Raw genomic sequence first — 16,540 nt, forward strand, 5'->3', positions numbered from 1 at the left:
AAATGAACAAAATGTATTTAGAATATATTCATATTTTTATTTCACACATCTACGATTCCGTCTTTAACTGATCTTTAAATACCAATTTTTACTTATATTAATATAGCAATAATTAACCATCAATTCACAACTTACTTTGAAGAACTAACGCGGAAGTAACCATCTCGAAGATCTTAGTGAATGAATGAATCAGTGAATTACCCGAATAGAATAGAATGAGCGATGTCGAACTCTGCATCTTGTTTTCACTAAAATGTCATCCAAGCAAACAGACATATAAAATGTAATAGTCATAGTCATGTAATTTTACATAAACATTACAGAATTACAAGAGTCTAATGCAATCTTTTTCAATATATTTTTTAATAAATTATGAGCAGAAAGTACATATGGTATTTAATTTCTCGTGAAGAAAGTATTTCATACATATACTGTTAAAAATGTGACTTGACCTCGAACGCAAGGTTACTCAGTTAAATAATTGGATAGACCGATAGACCTATGAAATGAATATGTCTCAAGCATGCCGATAAAAGTAGGTATCGGTGTGCTTAGTTGGCAATTTATACTAACTTCTATTAAAGAGTACTAATCAGCTAAGTTCTTTCATATTTACATTGAAGCTTTTATAGTTCTGCGGCCGCCAAACTTATACACCTACAAAGTTAACTTACAAGTATTTTTTTTAATCTAGTTTTTTTTCTACTTCATTTTTTAACAAATTTAAAATAACTTTACATTATTATATTTTTTATAATATATTATATCTGAATAAATTTTTGGTAAGATTTTTGGTAAAAAATTTGAGTATTTCCGCCAATTACTGCCCAGTATAAAACAAAAAGATCACATCCAGTAAAGTTCAAGGAATCTTCTGTTCTAAGTAATATAGAAAAAGTTTCGTTTCTCTACTGATGAGCTAATTAGGTTTGTTAATAATAGTGTCTGTGTTTTCCAGATTCTTAAGCCGCTAAAGCCACTTTTGCGTATAAAGGATCAACTTGCGAAGGATGCCGCTAACTTCTCTACAGCGAACCGAAATACTTCGTCATTGTGTGATAATTGGAACCTTTTTTGGTTTAATAAAAAACAGTTTTTTTATTCTTATTGACTTGCTCCAGACCATATTAGCATTTTGCCACCACAATATTGCCCCCTCCGTCTCGCCTATTATTTGGTGGTTGGTAACGGGTTTATTTGGACTCGCTGGTATCGTGCTATTATCTTGGCAAATTCAAATAAAATGTAAACCCCTATTCAAGAAATTACGCCTTAAGGGACTGGCCCAACTATTTGCAGTGGAACTTTGCAAGTTCAGACCACTCACATATCGTCATAGAGCATATATTCAGTCACTGTTATATGAAGACCAAAACTTACGTGCAATTTTAATTGAATTTTCTGAAGCAGTGAACGAATTGAGTTTAGGCGAGATAAAATATATGATTGGGACAAATAGAAGAACGAGACAGCTTTGTGGATATTTAAGTATATATATCACTTTACTCCTTGATCTGTAAATTGAAGCGTAATGAAAAGGCTGCGTTAATTTTGCTTTAAATTTAAGGAGTAAATTTAAAATTAATGGGTAAATGAATCATAGATTTTATTTGATATGTCGTTTTATCTTTAAAAACAATTTCAAATATTAAATAATAAATCAGAAATAGCAAATAAAATAAACCATATCAAAATGCGTATAAATATTTTAAAGAACTATAAGTTGCCAAAGTAATGTTGTAAGGATGGAAATTTTAACTAATTTCCAACCTACATACAATCACTGTGGAGTTAATATCTACGATGAAAACTGGTTAATTTTTATTGTAAATTTAAAACGTAAACAACTTACCATAAACCCACCCCCGCATGCACGTAATTGCACCAAATGAACAAACCTAAGATTACATTGAAAATGCAAGTAATATAAAATATATTTAAACAAATAAATAATACACTCACCTTTAATATTTGTAATATTTATTTAATATAAATATTTAATAATAATAAATATTTATAAATAAATAAATTTATTAATAAATAATAAATCACAAACACCGGCATAAACACGTTTGTAAACAAACAAGAAATGTCAAAGCGTGAAAGCTTTGGTTGAACTAAATACAAAGCACGGCGAATTTAAGAACACACGAAAACACAAAGCACAGAAATTACACCCAGGCGAACAACAGCAGCAAAAGACAACAAGTATCAAAAATACCAACGGCAAATGTACCGATGCGCTACAGGAAAAGCTTCGGTCATTTGAGTATAAATAAACGCGCATTGTACAAGCGAGGGCACTTGTTGGGAAACTCTCAAAGGTAGTAATACGTCTTTGCGAAACAAGTCAGTAGAACTATAGTGTCAAGGTAGTATATACGTCTTGACAAGTAGATTGTATATGTAGTCTTATATGTAAATCAAGCCAAGGTAGTCATGATACATCTTGACTAGTAGAATTTTCTGTAGGTTTGAGTTAGGGTAGTAATACGTCCTAACATTAATACTAACCAAGGCTGTAACCCAGCATAACACTTCTAATCTTTAGATAACGACGTCTTCTGACAAAACACCAAGATTAGCACAAGTAGTGTCGTCTGACAGCAACATTTCAGGCACGTGGAAACAACAATCGGAACAATCATCGAAGCACAATTATTCCAAATAATCGTAATCATCAAATTAGCAAACCAGCATTATATTATAATTAATTAGATTGTAAAACCTTATTTTATTTTAAATTCTCCTAAATAAATAATTGAATTACTACATCACATTGTCTTTGACTTCCAAAATAAAAATTCTATTGCAACGACCCCTGGACGACGGCTGAGTATACCTCAGCATCATCAGCGACAGAAAGTGTGTCGTTACAATTGGCGCCCGAGCAGGGACCTGGTTGGTCAATCTCAGAAGTCAAGACAATAATAGGAGAATATAGTTTATAATTCAAGGAATATCAAAGCGCTAATCATATCAAGGAATCATGGCGGCAAGGACCTAATTGGTCAGTCACTGAAGTCAAGACTATAACGAGAGGGAAAATTTAAGAACCAGATAAGGGAGATATAATCAACGAATGTTGCAAGAGGAACAATGTTGTCGGGATCAAGTAAAATACCAGAGAAGGACAAACGTTCTATAAATCCTCCAGTGAACTCATACCTTCAAATAGTGGAACAAGTGCAGAAATGGTCCTGCAGATATGACGGTGGCAAGGATCCATTGGGTTTTATCGAACACGTAGAAGAACTAGCGGACATGTACAGTATTGATGTAAACTCAATTCCCCGCACGATGCCCTTGCTTCTCGAAAATAAGGCGCTGACATGGTATCGCAACAACAATTGTCGTTGGCAGCTCTGGACAAGTTTCAAGGTTGATTTTTTAAAGTACTTTATATCCTCCAGATACATTGATAAACTAGAGAACGAGGTTCGAGTACGTCTTCAAAAATCAAAAGAAAGTTTTAGAGATTATTTAATTGACATCAAAACTCTAATGCGACGAGCCTGTATTATTCAAGAGTCGCAACTGGAACGTATATATCGCAATATGAGCACTGATTACCAAAGGTACGTCAGACGAGGAGATTTCGAAACTTTAGATGAATTAATAACAGTAGTTGGTGACTTCGAAGCACTTCGAACAGAGCAGAACAAAGCAAGTCAAAGCCATGGACAAGAAACGAGTATCAGGCAGTTGGTAGTTGAAGATGAACAAGCAATTCCATTGCATGATACTATGATGCAAGCGCAACCTAGGAAAATACCGAAGAATGTTACACATACATTAAGACCGAAAAGTTTTCGGAAATTCTCATTTAAAATTCGCGCGCTGTATATTTTTCGATATTTTAAGTTTATGTAGTTTGGCAGCAATTAAGGACAATTACTATGCCAAAAATGAGCGCGATCTGTCAGACAGTTCGTTTACGGCAGCTGTTGAAACCAGTTTACCTCAGTAGTGCGTTGCGAAAAAAACAATGGAAAAAAATATTTAACAAAGAGTTTGCATCAAATTTTGTGTTTCGAACGAAATTTCGTGTGCAGAATCGTTGCGAATGCTACAAAAGGCTTATGGGGAATCAGTTTTATCGAAAACTCAAGTTTATGAGTGGTACAAAGCCTTTCAGGACGGTCGTACGACCGTCGAAGACATTTCGCAACGCACTACTGAGGTGAACTGGTTTCACAAGCTGCCGTAAACGAACTGTCTGACAGATCGCGCTCATTTTTGGCATAGTAATTAAGGACAGTGCTGCCAAACTACATAAACTTAAAATATCGAAAAATATACAGCGCGCGAATTTTAAATGAGAATTTCCGAAAACTTTTCAGTCTTAATGTAGTTTAAAATTCGAGTCACATGTCCAACGAAAAAAGCAGAGCAAACAGGAACAGAATCAGTCCAACCTACGTACAACAAAGCGAAACATGCAGGATCGAAATTATCTAGAACAGCATCCGATACCACTACGAGAAATTTCACAAACGCCATGTAAATGTCCCATACCTCCACCACAAGAATTGCAGCGCCTTATGTCGATTAAAGAAAATCCAGAAGTATTTTATCCAACCCGAGTTATACAAGAACAAGTTCAAGTGTATGAAATACAACCACAGCAAGAATCGCAACGGGTTACGCCTATCGAAGAAAATAATCAAGGACTTAGTAAACATCGAATTATCAATACATATTCTACGCAAGATCAAGAAAACGTACAATGGCAAATACAAGATGTACAACAATCACGAGAGCTACAGGTGCACGAAGAACATCCGATTACATCATCGACAGAATTGGTAGGAATCTCATCAGAATCCGTACCTCATGAATCAACACCAAGAGAAACCTCGCTAATTCCACGACAGCAGGTACAAGACATCCTACCACAACAAGGTCAACAAAACGATATAATCATAGAAATTACTGCAAGAGAAGCTCAAAATATTCAAGAAACACAAAGTATAAGTAAATCATCGCAGCAGCTATTACCAATTACACAAAAAGTTTTGGCGAAAGGCACCATTCAACAAGAACAACTACTGCAATCACATCTAGATAAAGTTGGTTCTTCCCATCTGAATAAAAAAGTAAACCGATTATTAAATCAAGTCGAAAAATATTGTCTTATACCGCAGGAACAATCCAGTTCGCAAAATCAGCAACGACAAGTGAAAGGCCGAAGTAAACTTCAACAGGATTACGATCAGAATACTACAGACCAAGACAAATTCTATAAAATATTCAAAAGTCCAAAGAAACGGAACAGAAACCATGCTAACAGGTAGCGCGTCCCGTCATAGTTCACTTTCCCGAAGAAGGAGGGAAATGTAAGGATGGAAATTTTAACTAATTTCCAACCTACATACAATCACTGTGGAGTTAATATCTACGATGAAAACTGGTTAATTTTTATTGTAAATTTAAAACGTAAACAACTTACCATAAACCCACCCCCGCATGCACGTAATTGCACCAAATGAACAAACCTAAGATTACATTGAAAATGCAAGTAATATAAAATATATTTAAACAAATAAATAATACACTCACCTTTAATATTTGTAATATTTATTTAATATAAATATTTAATAATAATAAATATTTATAAATAAATAAATTTATTAATAAATAATAAATCACAAACACCGGCATAAACACGTTTGTAAACAAACAAGAAATGTCAAAGCGTGAAAGCTTTGGTTGAACTAAATACAAAGCACGGCGAATTTAAGAACACACGAAAACACAAAGCACAGAAATTACACCCAGGCGAACAACAGCAGCAAAAGACAACAAGTATCAAAAATACCAACGGCAAATGTACCGATGCGCTACAGGAAAAGCTTCGGTCATTTGAGTATAAATAAACGCGCATTGTACAAGCAAGGGCACTTGTTGGGAAACTCTCAAAGGTAGTAATACGTCTTTGCGAAACAAGTCAGTAGAACTATAGTGTTAAGGTAGTATATACGTCTTGACAAGTAGATTGTATATGTAGTCTTATATGTAAATCAAGCCAAGGTAGTCATGATACATCTTGACTAGTAGAATTTTCTGTAGGTTTGAGTTAGGGTAGTAATACGTCCTAACATTAATGCTAACCAAGGCTGTAACCCAGCATAACACTTCTAATCTTTAGATAACGACGTCTTCTGACAAAACACCAAGATTAGCACAAGTAGTGTCGTCTGACAGCAACATTTCAGGCACGTGGAAACAACAATCGGAACAATCATCGAAGCACAATTATTCCACATAATCGTAATCATCAAATTAGCAAACCAGCATTATATTATAATTAATTAGATTGTAAAACCTTATTTTATTTTAAATTCTCCTAAATAAATAATTGAATTACTACATCACATTGTCTTTGACTTCCAAAATAAAAATTCTATTGCAACGACCCCTGGACGACGGCTGAGTATACCTCAGCATCATCAGCGACAGAAAGTGTGTCGTTACAATGTCTACCAATGTAATGGCGACCAATTTTCTCGGAAATGAAATGCAAAGCAACCGATTGGATATGATGACGGACAGGCTAGAGATATGCATTTAAAAAGTGCATATATATTTTAACCTCGCTATAGGGCGTTTCTTTCTATAATGAAGTTTTTTCAGGTACGCAAACAAACTCAACTAGCACGTTTCAACTTATGAGCTGGTGTATATGTTCTGCAGTTTATAATAGGGAAGAATGATGTTTTCTCGGAAGATTGCATGTATCTAAAAGAAGTGTGGTTGAATTGCAGCGTTGATATAATCGGTGTATCTTTTAACAATTTTATTAATATTGAAACAATGACATAGTCGCCATAGCCCATACTGCGAATGAAGACCATATCTTTTCTGTATGAAATAATTTTTTATTTATCCATTTACCCTACCTTTACCCTAACTTAAAGTGACTTGAGGTGATCTTTCGGTATTCTAGCCCATTCCTGAACAATGAATTTATTCAACGCATTCATACTGGTATATTTTTTAGCCCTTCTCATTGTGTGAACGAAATGAAGTGTTGAACATGATTTTTTGGTTCGAATGGTTCGTGGTTCACATAGATTTTCCAGCTAAATATAACGCAATTAAACTACGTTTGAGTTCCATTTCGTCTACTTTTGTTCTATAATACTTAGACGCAAATGCTTGTGGCTGGTAGTAAACAATATAAAAAGCTGTCATTCGTATCAGTTTCACGTAGTAGACAATATCAGTTTGACAGATACACCTGTGTGCAGTTGGTAACACTTCAATCGTTTAAACCTGGATTTAGAAAACAAAAATTGATAAGGTACAGGTTCCCAACAGAACACAAACCAACTGTTATAAACAGAAGTCTTTTGACTCTCAGTCTTTTGAATGAAAAGAAAAATTGCACTTGTTTAAGATATCATGATATCATAATGCCGACGATGATGAGAATTTTCTTCCATGTGTTTTGTTCTTGGCTTTTATAAAAGACAGTACTATATGTCATAAAGACTGAGCCTAAATGTTGTATCTGCTTTCCAGCACAGTCGATAATCTGTGTTTCAAGAGAGGGCCATCTTATTAAAATATTAACGTTTGCCATTCCAACTCATCAGATAACCTAGGAATAGACTAAGCTCTCTTTTTGCGGGAAGGAACATCTTACTACGAGAAGTGGAGACAAATCAGGTCTTTAATTTGCTGATTATTTGGAGTGTCACACCAATGTTAACTCATTTCAGTTTCACATTAGAGAGTTGCTAATGAGACTCAATAAGGATCTGATCCACAGAATTGAATAACTGATTTAGTTCATATAAGACTGCGTGTTATTGATCGTTGACACAATCCATTTGATTCCAATGTGACCAGGCATTCAATGGAGTACTATACTGTCCTTGCTTGTCAATTGTTGTAGCATGTCATAGTAGTCTGCACTTCAATGCCTAAATAGTTCAGACATATAACTAGAAATAAATACTATGTTATATGCTTGCACAATATTATATGAACGTGAAAAGTATTTCTATAGTAATCTTTTCATGTGTGAATATTTATTTTAATTGTCAAGACAATTACTAGCGTTCTTAAATTATTTTGACGTGGAGGTCTTGTCACAATTGTTTATTAAACCCTGAAAAACTACACAATACTATGTTAAAAGGTATGTGTCTAATTAGTAGACTCTATAGTACTTTAAACACATGTTTTCATTTTGCTATTAAAATTCTCAAAACCCTCATAACAGTATTTTAGATTTTAAAAAAAAAATTTATAAGTTAGCTTAGTTTAATTGAAAAATTAAATGTTAAATAAAAAACTATAGATTTCAGTTATATTATTTTTGTCAAAAGTAAGGTCAAAATTTTTAGTTCATTAAAAAAAAATGCGTGTTGTAAGGAAACGTAAGTCCCATAAGGTTCATAAAGTCAAAACTATAACAAGAAAAATATTTAGAGCTGAATTTACTTCCATTAAAAGCTCCCGAGGTCGAACAGGGTTGGAGATCTTACGTGAAGCTGTAATTTAAGATAATAAAGATATAAAACTTATTTGCTTACAATTTTAATTTCACAGGAAATGGAAGAAAATCGCAAAAAAAGGAAAAAGAAAAAGGTTCGGTTTTGAAAAAAATGGTAAGAACTATAGAAATAAGATCCACAAGTTTTTAAGTGGTATTTTGTGGAAGGGTGAGCTACGAACCACTTAAGCAGAACATCACAACCATACAAGCACAAATAAAAGACACATGACACAGCCTACAACCCGGTAGAGTTTCTGAGTCTGGAAGAAACTGCTACTGTGAAGCCTTAAACACTTGCTCGCCTCCAATTGAATCATGTAAGATTGCAATAAATGCTACACAATTACTAAAAAGAAAGATAAGTGCACATTTCTACAAGGTAAGTCATTTTCTTTTTTTTGCAAAAGGGTTATATTTAAAGCCTTCAACGTATAAAACAGAAATCACAGATCATGAAAATCTTTTGAAATGTAACACACACTAATACGATTAGCAATAAAAATAATTTAGAGGTGGATTCGGAGAAGGCTAAAATTCTCTATAAGCATGGAAAAATCCAGTAAGCAAAGTTTTCAAAAGTCGATGGGGGCGTTTACTAATCTTACAACTTATTTTTATAATTGTTCCTATCTATAGCTTAGGAAATATGGTAAATACAAACCAAACACAAACAGGTATACAGATATACAGCACAGGTATAGTATAATTGTGATCTCACCTATTCAGTTAAAATCATCATTGATATATTTTTCAAGTGCGAGTTTAACCTCTAGACAGCAACATGGAGAGAAATTCTTTATGCTCAATTACCATATCTTATTAAAATTAAAATTAGAAAAGTGTTTGAAGACCCAACTATAAAAATTTGATATATAAATTGTTTTAATTGATTTGGGGACAGAAAAGAGAAAGTCGTCTCACTATCAAATCAGATGCTGCAAGCAAAATCGACCTGGAAATGATATTACAAAAAGTCACGAGGTTGGAGTATATAATTATAAGCAACATACCAATTTTTAAGACTTGCAAAATCTTCTCGATGAAATGGTTCTGATACTGGTAAGTAACACAAAAATTATCACAGATATTATATATTCATCAAGAATTCAATCAAATTTAACACAACTGTAGACAACTCACTCAAGTAAATAGACCATATATCGAGAAGAATCTATAATAAAATCCTTTCGGAGAGCGTTCACTTACTTTTTCACACACTCTACGAAATATGTGTAGTCCTGAAGCAATCTAAAAATTAATTATACTCATAAGAAATTAAATGTGACTTAAAATTAAATTAATTTCAAATTTTAATTTAAATGTAGCTCTTTCGGGAAATGTCGACACAATCAAGTGCAGAACTGATGAGTTGCCCAATGGCTGATTGGGTGCAGAATTCAAAAAATCGAAATCAATTAATTTTTTCCATTTCGTTTATGGAATGTAGTATGCCTTTAAGTAGTGAAAGTAATCCACCGTTTCCAACTTAAAATGTATCAAATTACTTAAATTAAAGAATACATAAGGTATATTTAAACAACCTAATCTCCAAGAGAGATTGTTCTGGACACTATCAGGAAAAAGTACACATTTAATATATTCAAATATACTTAGAGATCAGGAATGTAATAACATTTACTTCTACTTTAAGGATAAAGTTGGGATTGCTGCTGTTCTTAGAAATATACTAGAAATGTTTGACCTGCGTATAATGGCAAGACAAAGTTATTAGGCAGAAGTCCAGACATGTGTCACAAAGAAAGTTTAAAACAACATTTTATGAAATTCGACGGTGCCAGTAAACAACTCAACGTCTTAGAGTTCACAAAATGAATTAACCGGGTTTCCAATCACAGAAATGTACCATATGGTCGTACACAATATCAGATTTTCTTAGTGTGGGTGGGTGTTTTCTATTTGCTAGTGCTATAGCCCAGTATAGTCCAAGGCATTGAAGAGAAACTTATAATATGTATGAAAATTGGAATAGTGACAAAAACCGTAAGCCCAGTATTTTCAACAATCTTCATATGTTAAAAAATGAGGAAAGGACCTTAACATTCAACGTCATTATAATCCTTATAACCAATTTTATATTACAATTAAATTAGTTTTAAGCAACAAAAGAAATATATTTTTTAAATAAAAATATTTGGTACCGTAATTATTATCGAGCCTGGTTCATTTTTCATTAATTGTGTGGATACAGAACCATAAACTTTATTTGATGGAATCCAGAAGTGTGAAATAGGTCTTTGCAATCACAAACGAAAATTGGGGTAGTTAAATAGTCAATATGTTACAACAAGATTTCAGAAATAATAAATATTTTAAGTATTTCTGGATGTTATTAGATTACTCGTACTACAAGCCTTTATTGGAGAGTCAAAATAATTTTTCTAAATAACATGAAACCGATGTGGAGTTTTTTTTTAAAAATTTTTTTATATCGGTAATGAATACAATTGTGTGGTTATAAATACAATAAGACTAGATAAGAGGTCCCGATAGCAGATTGATCAATGTCAGACGAATTTTATTTAGACATTAATAAATAAGCTTCATATATAAGTGATATCCGAAAGGAAGAAATCTTATTTAATGAGCTCCCCTTACTGGATAATAGAAGCATGAAAAAATTGAAATTATGAATAAACCAAAGTCTCAGTTATCACCACATCTAATTTATTACATTAAAAAAAAATGAAAACAATAAGAGATCCAATGATTCTTAAAGTACTAACAAAAATTGCTCACATTACTCACATTTTTTATATCACTTCATAACCAATGCACAGTCTTTAATTTCCTAAAACGTTACCATTGTGTTTAGGTTCTAAATAGAAGTAGTCTTATTTCTCTCTCTTAATTATTGACAAAACTCAGTCAATTTAAAAATTTCCATTATCATAGTGTCTGTCATATATCAAATTCTACCGTATAATTGTCAGAAAGTGTGGTTGCAAACCAAGCTAGAGCGCTGCTTTCAAAAATAGGTACCTCATCTTCGCAGTAGTCTCAGATTATAGTCGTTCTTAATTTCTTCATAAAATATACTTAATTTATGCTGTGTTATAACTATGTTGCATAGTTAGTGCAAATAGGACTAGATTAGCTATCTTCTGTCTTCATGGAAACTTTCTGCATGAAATTGAACTTAATCAACATTATATCCATTGAACGATCTCATTTCTTTTTCTCATGAATACAATTATTATAAGGTTAGTTATATAAGTACTTATAATGTTTACCTCTCAGCGGATAATATTATGGACATCTTCATATCTCTGATAAGTTATCTTATAAATAACGAGAGTGCAAATAAGACAATTGAGCTTATAGCTTCTACAAACACATCGCATTCCGTTTTGAGGATATTCTTTGCAGAGATAGTACTTATTAATATTTCCTTTCAATTTCTTTTTTAGCATATTCCATATGAAGAAGAAGTAAATTGTTTATGTTGAGACCTCTCCTAGATCCACTAATTTAATGTAAACTGTACTGTTACTGTATAAAGTATTAGTATTATCTAATATTTTGTAGCTACCAATAAGTTGCTATGAATTTCGTCTATTTTTGTGCATATGTTTTAAATAATTCTTATTATCTTAATCGGATAAATTTTGTCTAACATAAAATCGTATTTTAAGTAAAGTAGGCATGAGACAGTCATTTATTTAAATGAAATCTCACTTAGGAGAATGCCCTGAATCAATAAAACTCAATGTAGTCGATGTACACCAGATAATTAGAATTATAATTTAACTAATTATGTTTTGATATTAAAAGTATATTAGTGTTATCATTTATTAGTGTTAATAGTAGTAAGTATTTGGAGAAGGTTCTAAAAATGAATTGATTAATTTTTATAAATGAACAAAATGTATTTAGAATATATTCATATTTTTATTTCACACATCTACGATTCCGTCTTTAACTGATCTTTAAATACCAATTTTTACTTATATTAATATAGCAATAATTAACCATCAATTCACAACTTACTTTGAAGAACTAACGCGGAAGTAACCATCTCGAAGATCTTAGTGAATGAATGAATCAGTGAATTACCCGAATAGAATAGAATGAGCGATGTCGAACTCTGCATCTTGTTTTCACTAAAATGTCATCGAAGCAAACAGACATATAAAATGTAATAGTTATAGTCATGTAATTTTACATAAACATTACAGAATTACAAGAGTCTAATGGAATCTTTTTCAATATATTTTTTAATAAATTATGAGCAGAAAGTACATATGGTATTTAATTTCTCGTGAAGAAAGTATTTCATACATATACTGTTAAAAATGTGACTTGACCTCGAACGCAAGGTTACTCAGTTAAATAATTGGATAGACCGATAGACCTATGAAATGAATATGTCTCAAGCATGCCGATAAAAGTAGGTATCGGTGTGCTTAGTTGGCAATGTATACTAACTTCTATTAAAGAGTACTAATCAGCTAAGTTCATTCATATATACTGTAGTAGTATAAGTATTGTAGATGTATGATAGTATATAAGTATTGTAGTCATAAGATAGAATTAAGCATACACATGTAAACTAAGGTAGAATTAAGAGAAAGAATAATAAAAGAGACAGTTGCGTGACGACCGTCGAACAAAGTAGATGTTGGTTGTTTCTACTAAAATTCAGAAGTGGGATCAAGTAAAAAAAAAAAAAAATTTTTTTTTAAAGCCCGTGTGTAATAAAATATATATATATAAAATTTTTATATAAAACTGTGAAGAATGGATGGCATAGCTGACGTTTTATGTTTTGATGATCTAACGGTGGAGGAGCTAAAAAATTGGCTGACAAAATTGAAGTTGCAAGTAAGTGGAAACAAAACGCAGTTGATTGCGCGTTTAACAAAAGTGCCACAGCATATTCGCAGTGAGTGTGCGCCGATGAGCATAAAAAAAACAGTGACGCCAGAATGTGATGAAGCAGTTGAGCAGTCTGTTGTACAAAATTGTGAAATTGTGAGTAACGAGCGAAATCAAATTGTAAGGGAGGAAGTGAATAACAAAGAAACAGAGGAAGCAAAAATGCAAAGAGAAACTACTATTAGAGAAGAAGAAATAAAAAAAATGCAACTCATGCAAAAAGAAATTGAGTTGCTTAAGAAAGAGCGTGATCTGTTTAAAAAAGAGAATGAATTGACAAAGAAAATGACTCAATTACAATTAAACACTTCGAGTTTAAGCGAATGTAAACATTCAGTACAAAGAAAAGAAGTACCGCTCATAATATTAAAAGAATTTTTACCGGAATGCGATGGTAACAATTTTAATGTTTGGGTTACGCAACTTGAAGCGTTAGAAAAAGCTTACGAATTAGAAGACAATGTAGTTCGAACACTTATTATAACGAAAGCAAAAGGTAGAGTACAAAATTGGCTCCACTCTACACCAAATGTTCTTACACAAAGCAGTAAAATATTGATCGAACAAATGATTTCCGTATTTGGCTCAAAAGAGAGTATTGTTCAATTGCGTCGCAAATTTGAAACACGTTTGTGGTCCGATGATGAAAAATTTGTTGATTATTACAACGATAAAATTGTTTTATCATTACTGATAAATATGTCGGAAGAAGAGTTAGTTGAATACATTGTTGATGGAATACGTGATCCACAACTGCGTATGCTTGCAAAAATGCAGCAGTTCAAATCAAAAGAAAAATTGGTAGCAGCGTTTGGCGATGTTAATCAAAATACTGCTAGGACAGTGTCGACGAATGAAAGGCGTGTAAAGCAAGGCTTAAGATGTTTTAACTGCAGTAATACTGGGCATGTTGCCGCTGAGTGTCGTCAACCGAAACGTCCATTCGGAGCTTGCTATGGATGCGGTAGTTTGGAACACCGGGTTGCAGTCTGTCCCAGTAAAAAATTCAACGCCAACGAACAACAAAATAATTATGTAAGGTATTTTCGTATGTCAATTATAGGCTTATATAAAGTATCCTTATTTCTAGAATGCCTAATAGACTCTGGCAGCCCAATTAGTTTTTTGAAAAAATGTTGTGTACCGGAAGCGGTAAAGTTAAATGAAATTTCGAATGTAGAATATTTTGGCCTTAATAAAAGTAAATTAAAAATAGTTGGAGAAATAAGTTGTTTGATATTTTTGAATAAAAAAAATGTAATGATTAAATTTTATGTAGTTGCTGATGATTCTATGGGCAGCCAAGCAGTCTTAGGTAGAGATTTTTTAAGAAAAAGCAATGCAAAGATAATATGGAAAAATTGTTGTAAAGATCAGCCAAAAGAAAACAGTAGATTTAAATATCAAAAAAATATAAAATTAAGTGATGACAGTAATTGTGACGATGCAAAAACTTTTGAAGAAAGTATTTTAGCAATCGATATAAATGATGAACATAAAGAAAAATGTAATATTGGTCCAGAAGTGTCATTTAAAACAAAAGTGTCGTTAGAAGAGTTATTTACTAAATGTTATCTGACACCAGTGCGTCCAAAAGAACCCGAGATAAAGTGTGAAATGAAGATCAGTTTAGATAATGTTAAACCATTTAATTACTCCCCAAGAAGACTTGCATATACAGAAAAAGATGAGTTACAAAAAATGTTAGATGACTATACGTCCAAAGGTATTATTAAGGAAAGTGAGTCAGAATTTTCTTCACCAATTGTGTTAGTGAAGAAAAAGACAGGCGAATTAAGAATGTGTGTCGATTATCGTACATTAAACAAAGTAACATTAAAAGATAATTATCCAATGCCCTTGATAGATGATTTATTGGACAAGTTAGGTAACAAAAAATGGTTTACGAAATTGGATTTGAAAAATGGGTTTTTTCATGTGTATATGGATAAAGAAGCTGTTAAATACACAGCTTTTGTTACACCGTTAGGTAAATACGAATTTTTAAGAATGCCGTTTGGTTTGAAAAACGCGCCTTCGACGTTTCAAAGATTTGTAAACAAAATTTTTGCTGATATGATTAAAAACAATAAAGTGATAATATATCTTGACGACATTATGATCGCAACAGAAAGTGTAGAAGAACATTTAGCCACTTTAGAGGAAGTCTTTAAGAGACTAGTAAAAAATAATTTGGAGTTAAGACTAGACAAATGTGAATTTTTATACAGAAGCGTTAAATATTTAGGGTATAGGATAACCGGTGAAGGCATACAAGCAGATGACGAAGGGTTGGTGGCTGTTAAAAATTTTCCGTTGCCAAAAAATGCTCACGAGCTACAAAGTTTTCTAGGGTTATGTTCTTATTTTCGTAGATTTATAAAAAATTTTTCAATGATAGCCAAACCTTTGTATGATCTTACCAGAAAAGAAAAACGGTTTAGTATGGGTAGCGAGGAGTTAGCATCATTTGAAACACTGAAAGGAAAATTAGTAGAATCACCGATCCTTGCCTTATTTGATCCGAATGATAAGACAGAGTTACATACTGACGCGAGTAGTATTGGGTTTGGAGCTGTATTAATGCAGAAAAAAAAAGATGACAAATGGCATCCAGTATTCTTTTTCTCCAAGAGAACTACAGATACGGAGTCAAAATACCATAGCTTTGAGCTAGAAACACTAGCCATAATTTATGCGTTAGAAAGATTTCGGGTGTACTTAACGGGACGAAAGTTCAAGATAGTTACAGATTGCAATTCGTTAACACTCACACTTCAAAAAAAAGAGTTGAATCCAAGAATAGCCAGATGGGCATTGGAATTACAGAATTATGACTATGAGGTACAACATAGGTCAGGAAAGAACATGCAACACGTAGATGCGCTAAGTAGAAGCACAAATATATTAGTAGTAGAGGGAAATTCGTTCGAACAGGATTTAGTAGTATGTCAGAACAGGGACAGTAAGTTAAAAGCTCTTAAGGTGCAGTTGGAAAAGGCAGAAAGTAAAACATATGAAATGCGTAATGGTATAGTTTATAGAAAAAATAATAACAACAACCTATTATTCTGTGTCCCTGAAATAATGGAATCAAACGTATTACACAAATATCATGATGAAATGGGTCATGTA

At 32.6% G+C, this 16,540-nt stretch overlaps 1 protein-coding gene and 1 long non-coding RNA gene across 4 annotated transcripts; both read left to right on the forward strand.

Moving 5' to 3' along the window:
- Positions 1-8,331: 8,331 nt before the first annotated feature.
- LOC119687680 lies at positions 8,332-10,497 on the forward strand. Of its 3 annotated transcripts, none has more exons than XR_005253216.1 (7): positions 8,332-8,506; positions 8,563-8,888; positions 8,931-9,068; positions 9,146-9,204; positions 9,265-9,568; positions 9,641-10,092; positions 10,161-10,497. It is a non-coding gene; the product is annotated as an uncharacterized LOC119687680 (long non-coding RNA). The 3 variants fall into 3 exon arrangements; XR_005253217.1 differs by having other exon boundaries at positions 9,835-10,092; XR_005253218.1 differs by having other exon boundaries at positions 8,950-9,068.
- Positions 10,498-13,199: 2,702 nt separating this feature from the next.
- On the forward strand, positions 13,200-14,586 carry LOC119687674. Its single transcript, XM_038102084.1, has 2 exons — positions 13,200-14,440; positions 14,496-14,586. The coding sequence occupies exons 1-2, from the start codon at positions 13,268-13,270 to the stop codon at positions 14,502-14,504; spliced, it is 1,182 nt and encodes a 393-aa protein (XP_037958012.1). The 5' UTR covers positions 13,200-13,267; the 3' UTR covers positions 14,505-14,586.
- Positions 14,587-16,540: the final 1,954 nt, after the last annotated feature.

Source organism: Teleopsis dalmanni, chromosome X (assembly GCF_002237135.1).
Source record: "Teleopsis dalmanni isolate 2A chromosome X, ASM223713v2, whole genome shotgun sequence".
Lineage (NCBI taxonomy): Eukaryota > Metazoa > Arthropoda > Insecta > Diptera > Diopsidae > Teleopsis > Teleopsis dalmanni.

What these genes read in the sequence shown, in the direction of transcription:
- LOC119687674 (XM_038102084.1), top strand. Translation starts at nt 13,268, where the DNA reads ATGGATGGCATAGCTGACGTTTTATGTTTTGATGATCTAACGGTGGAG.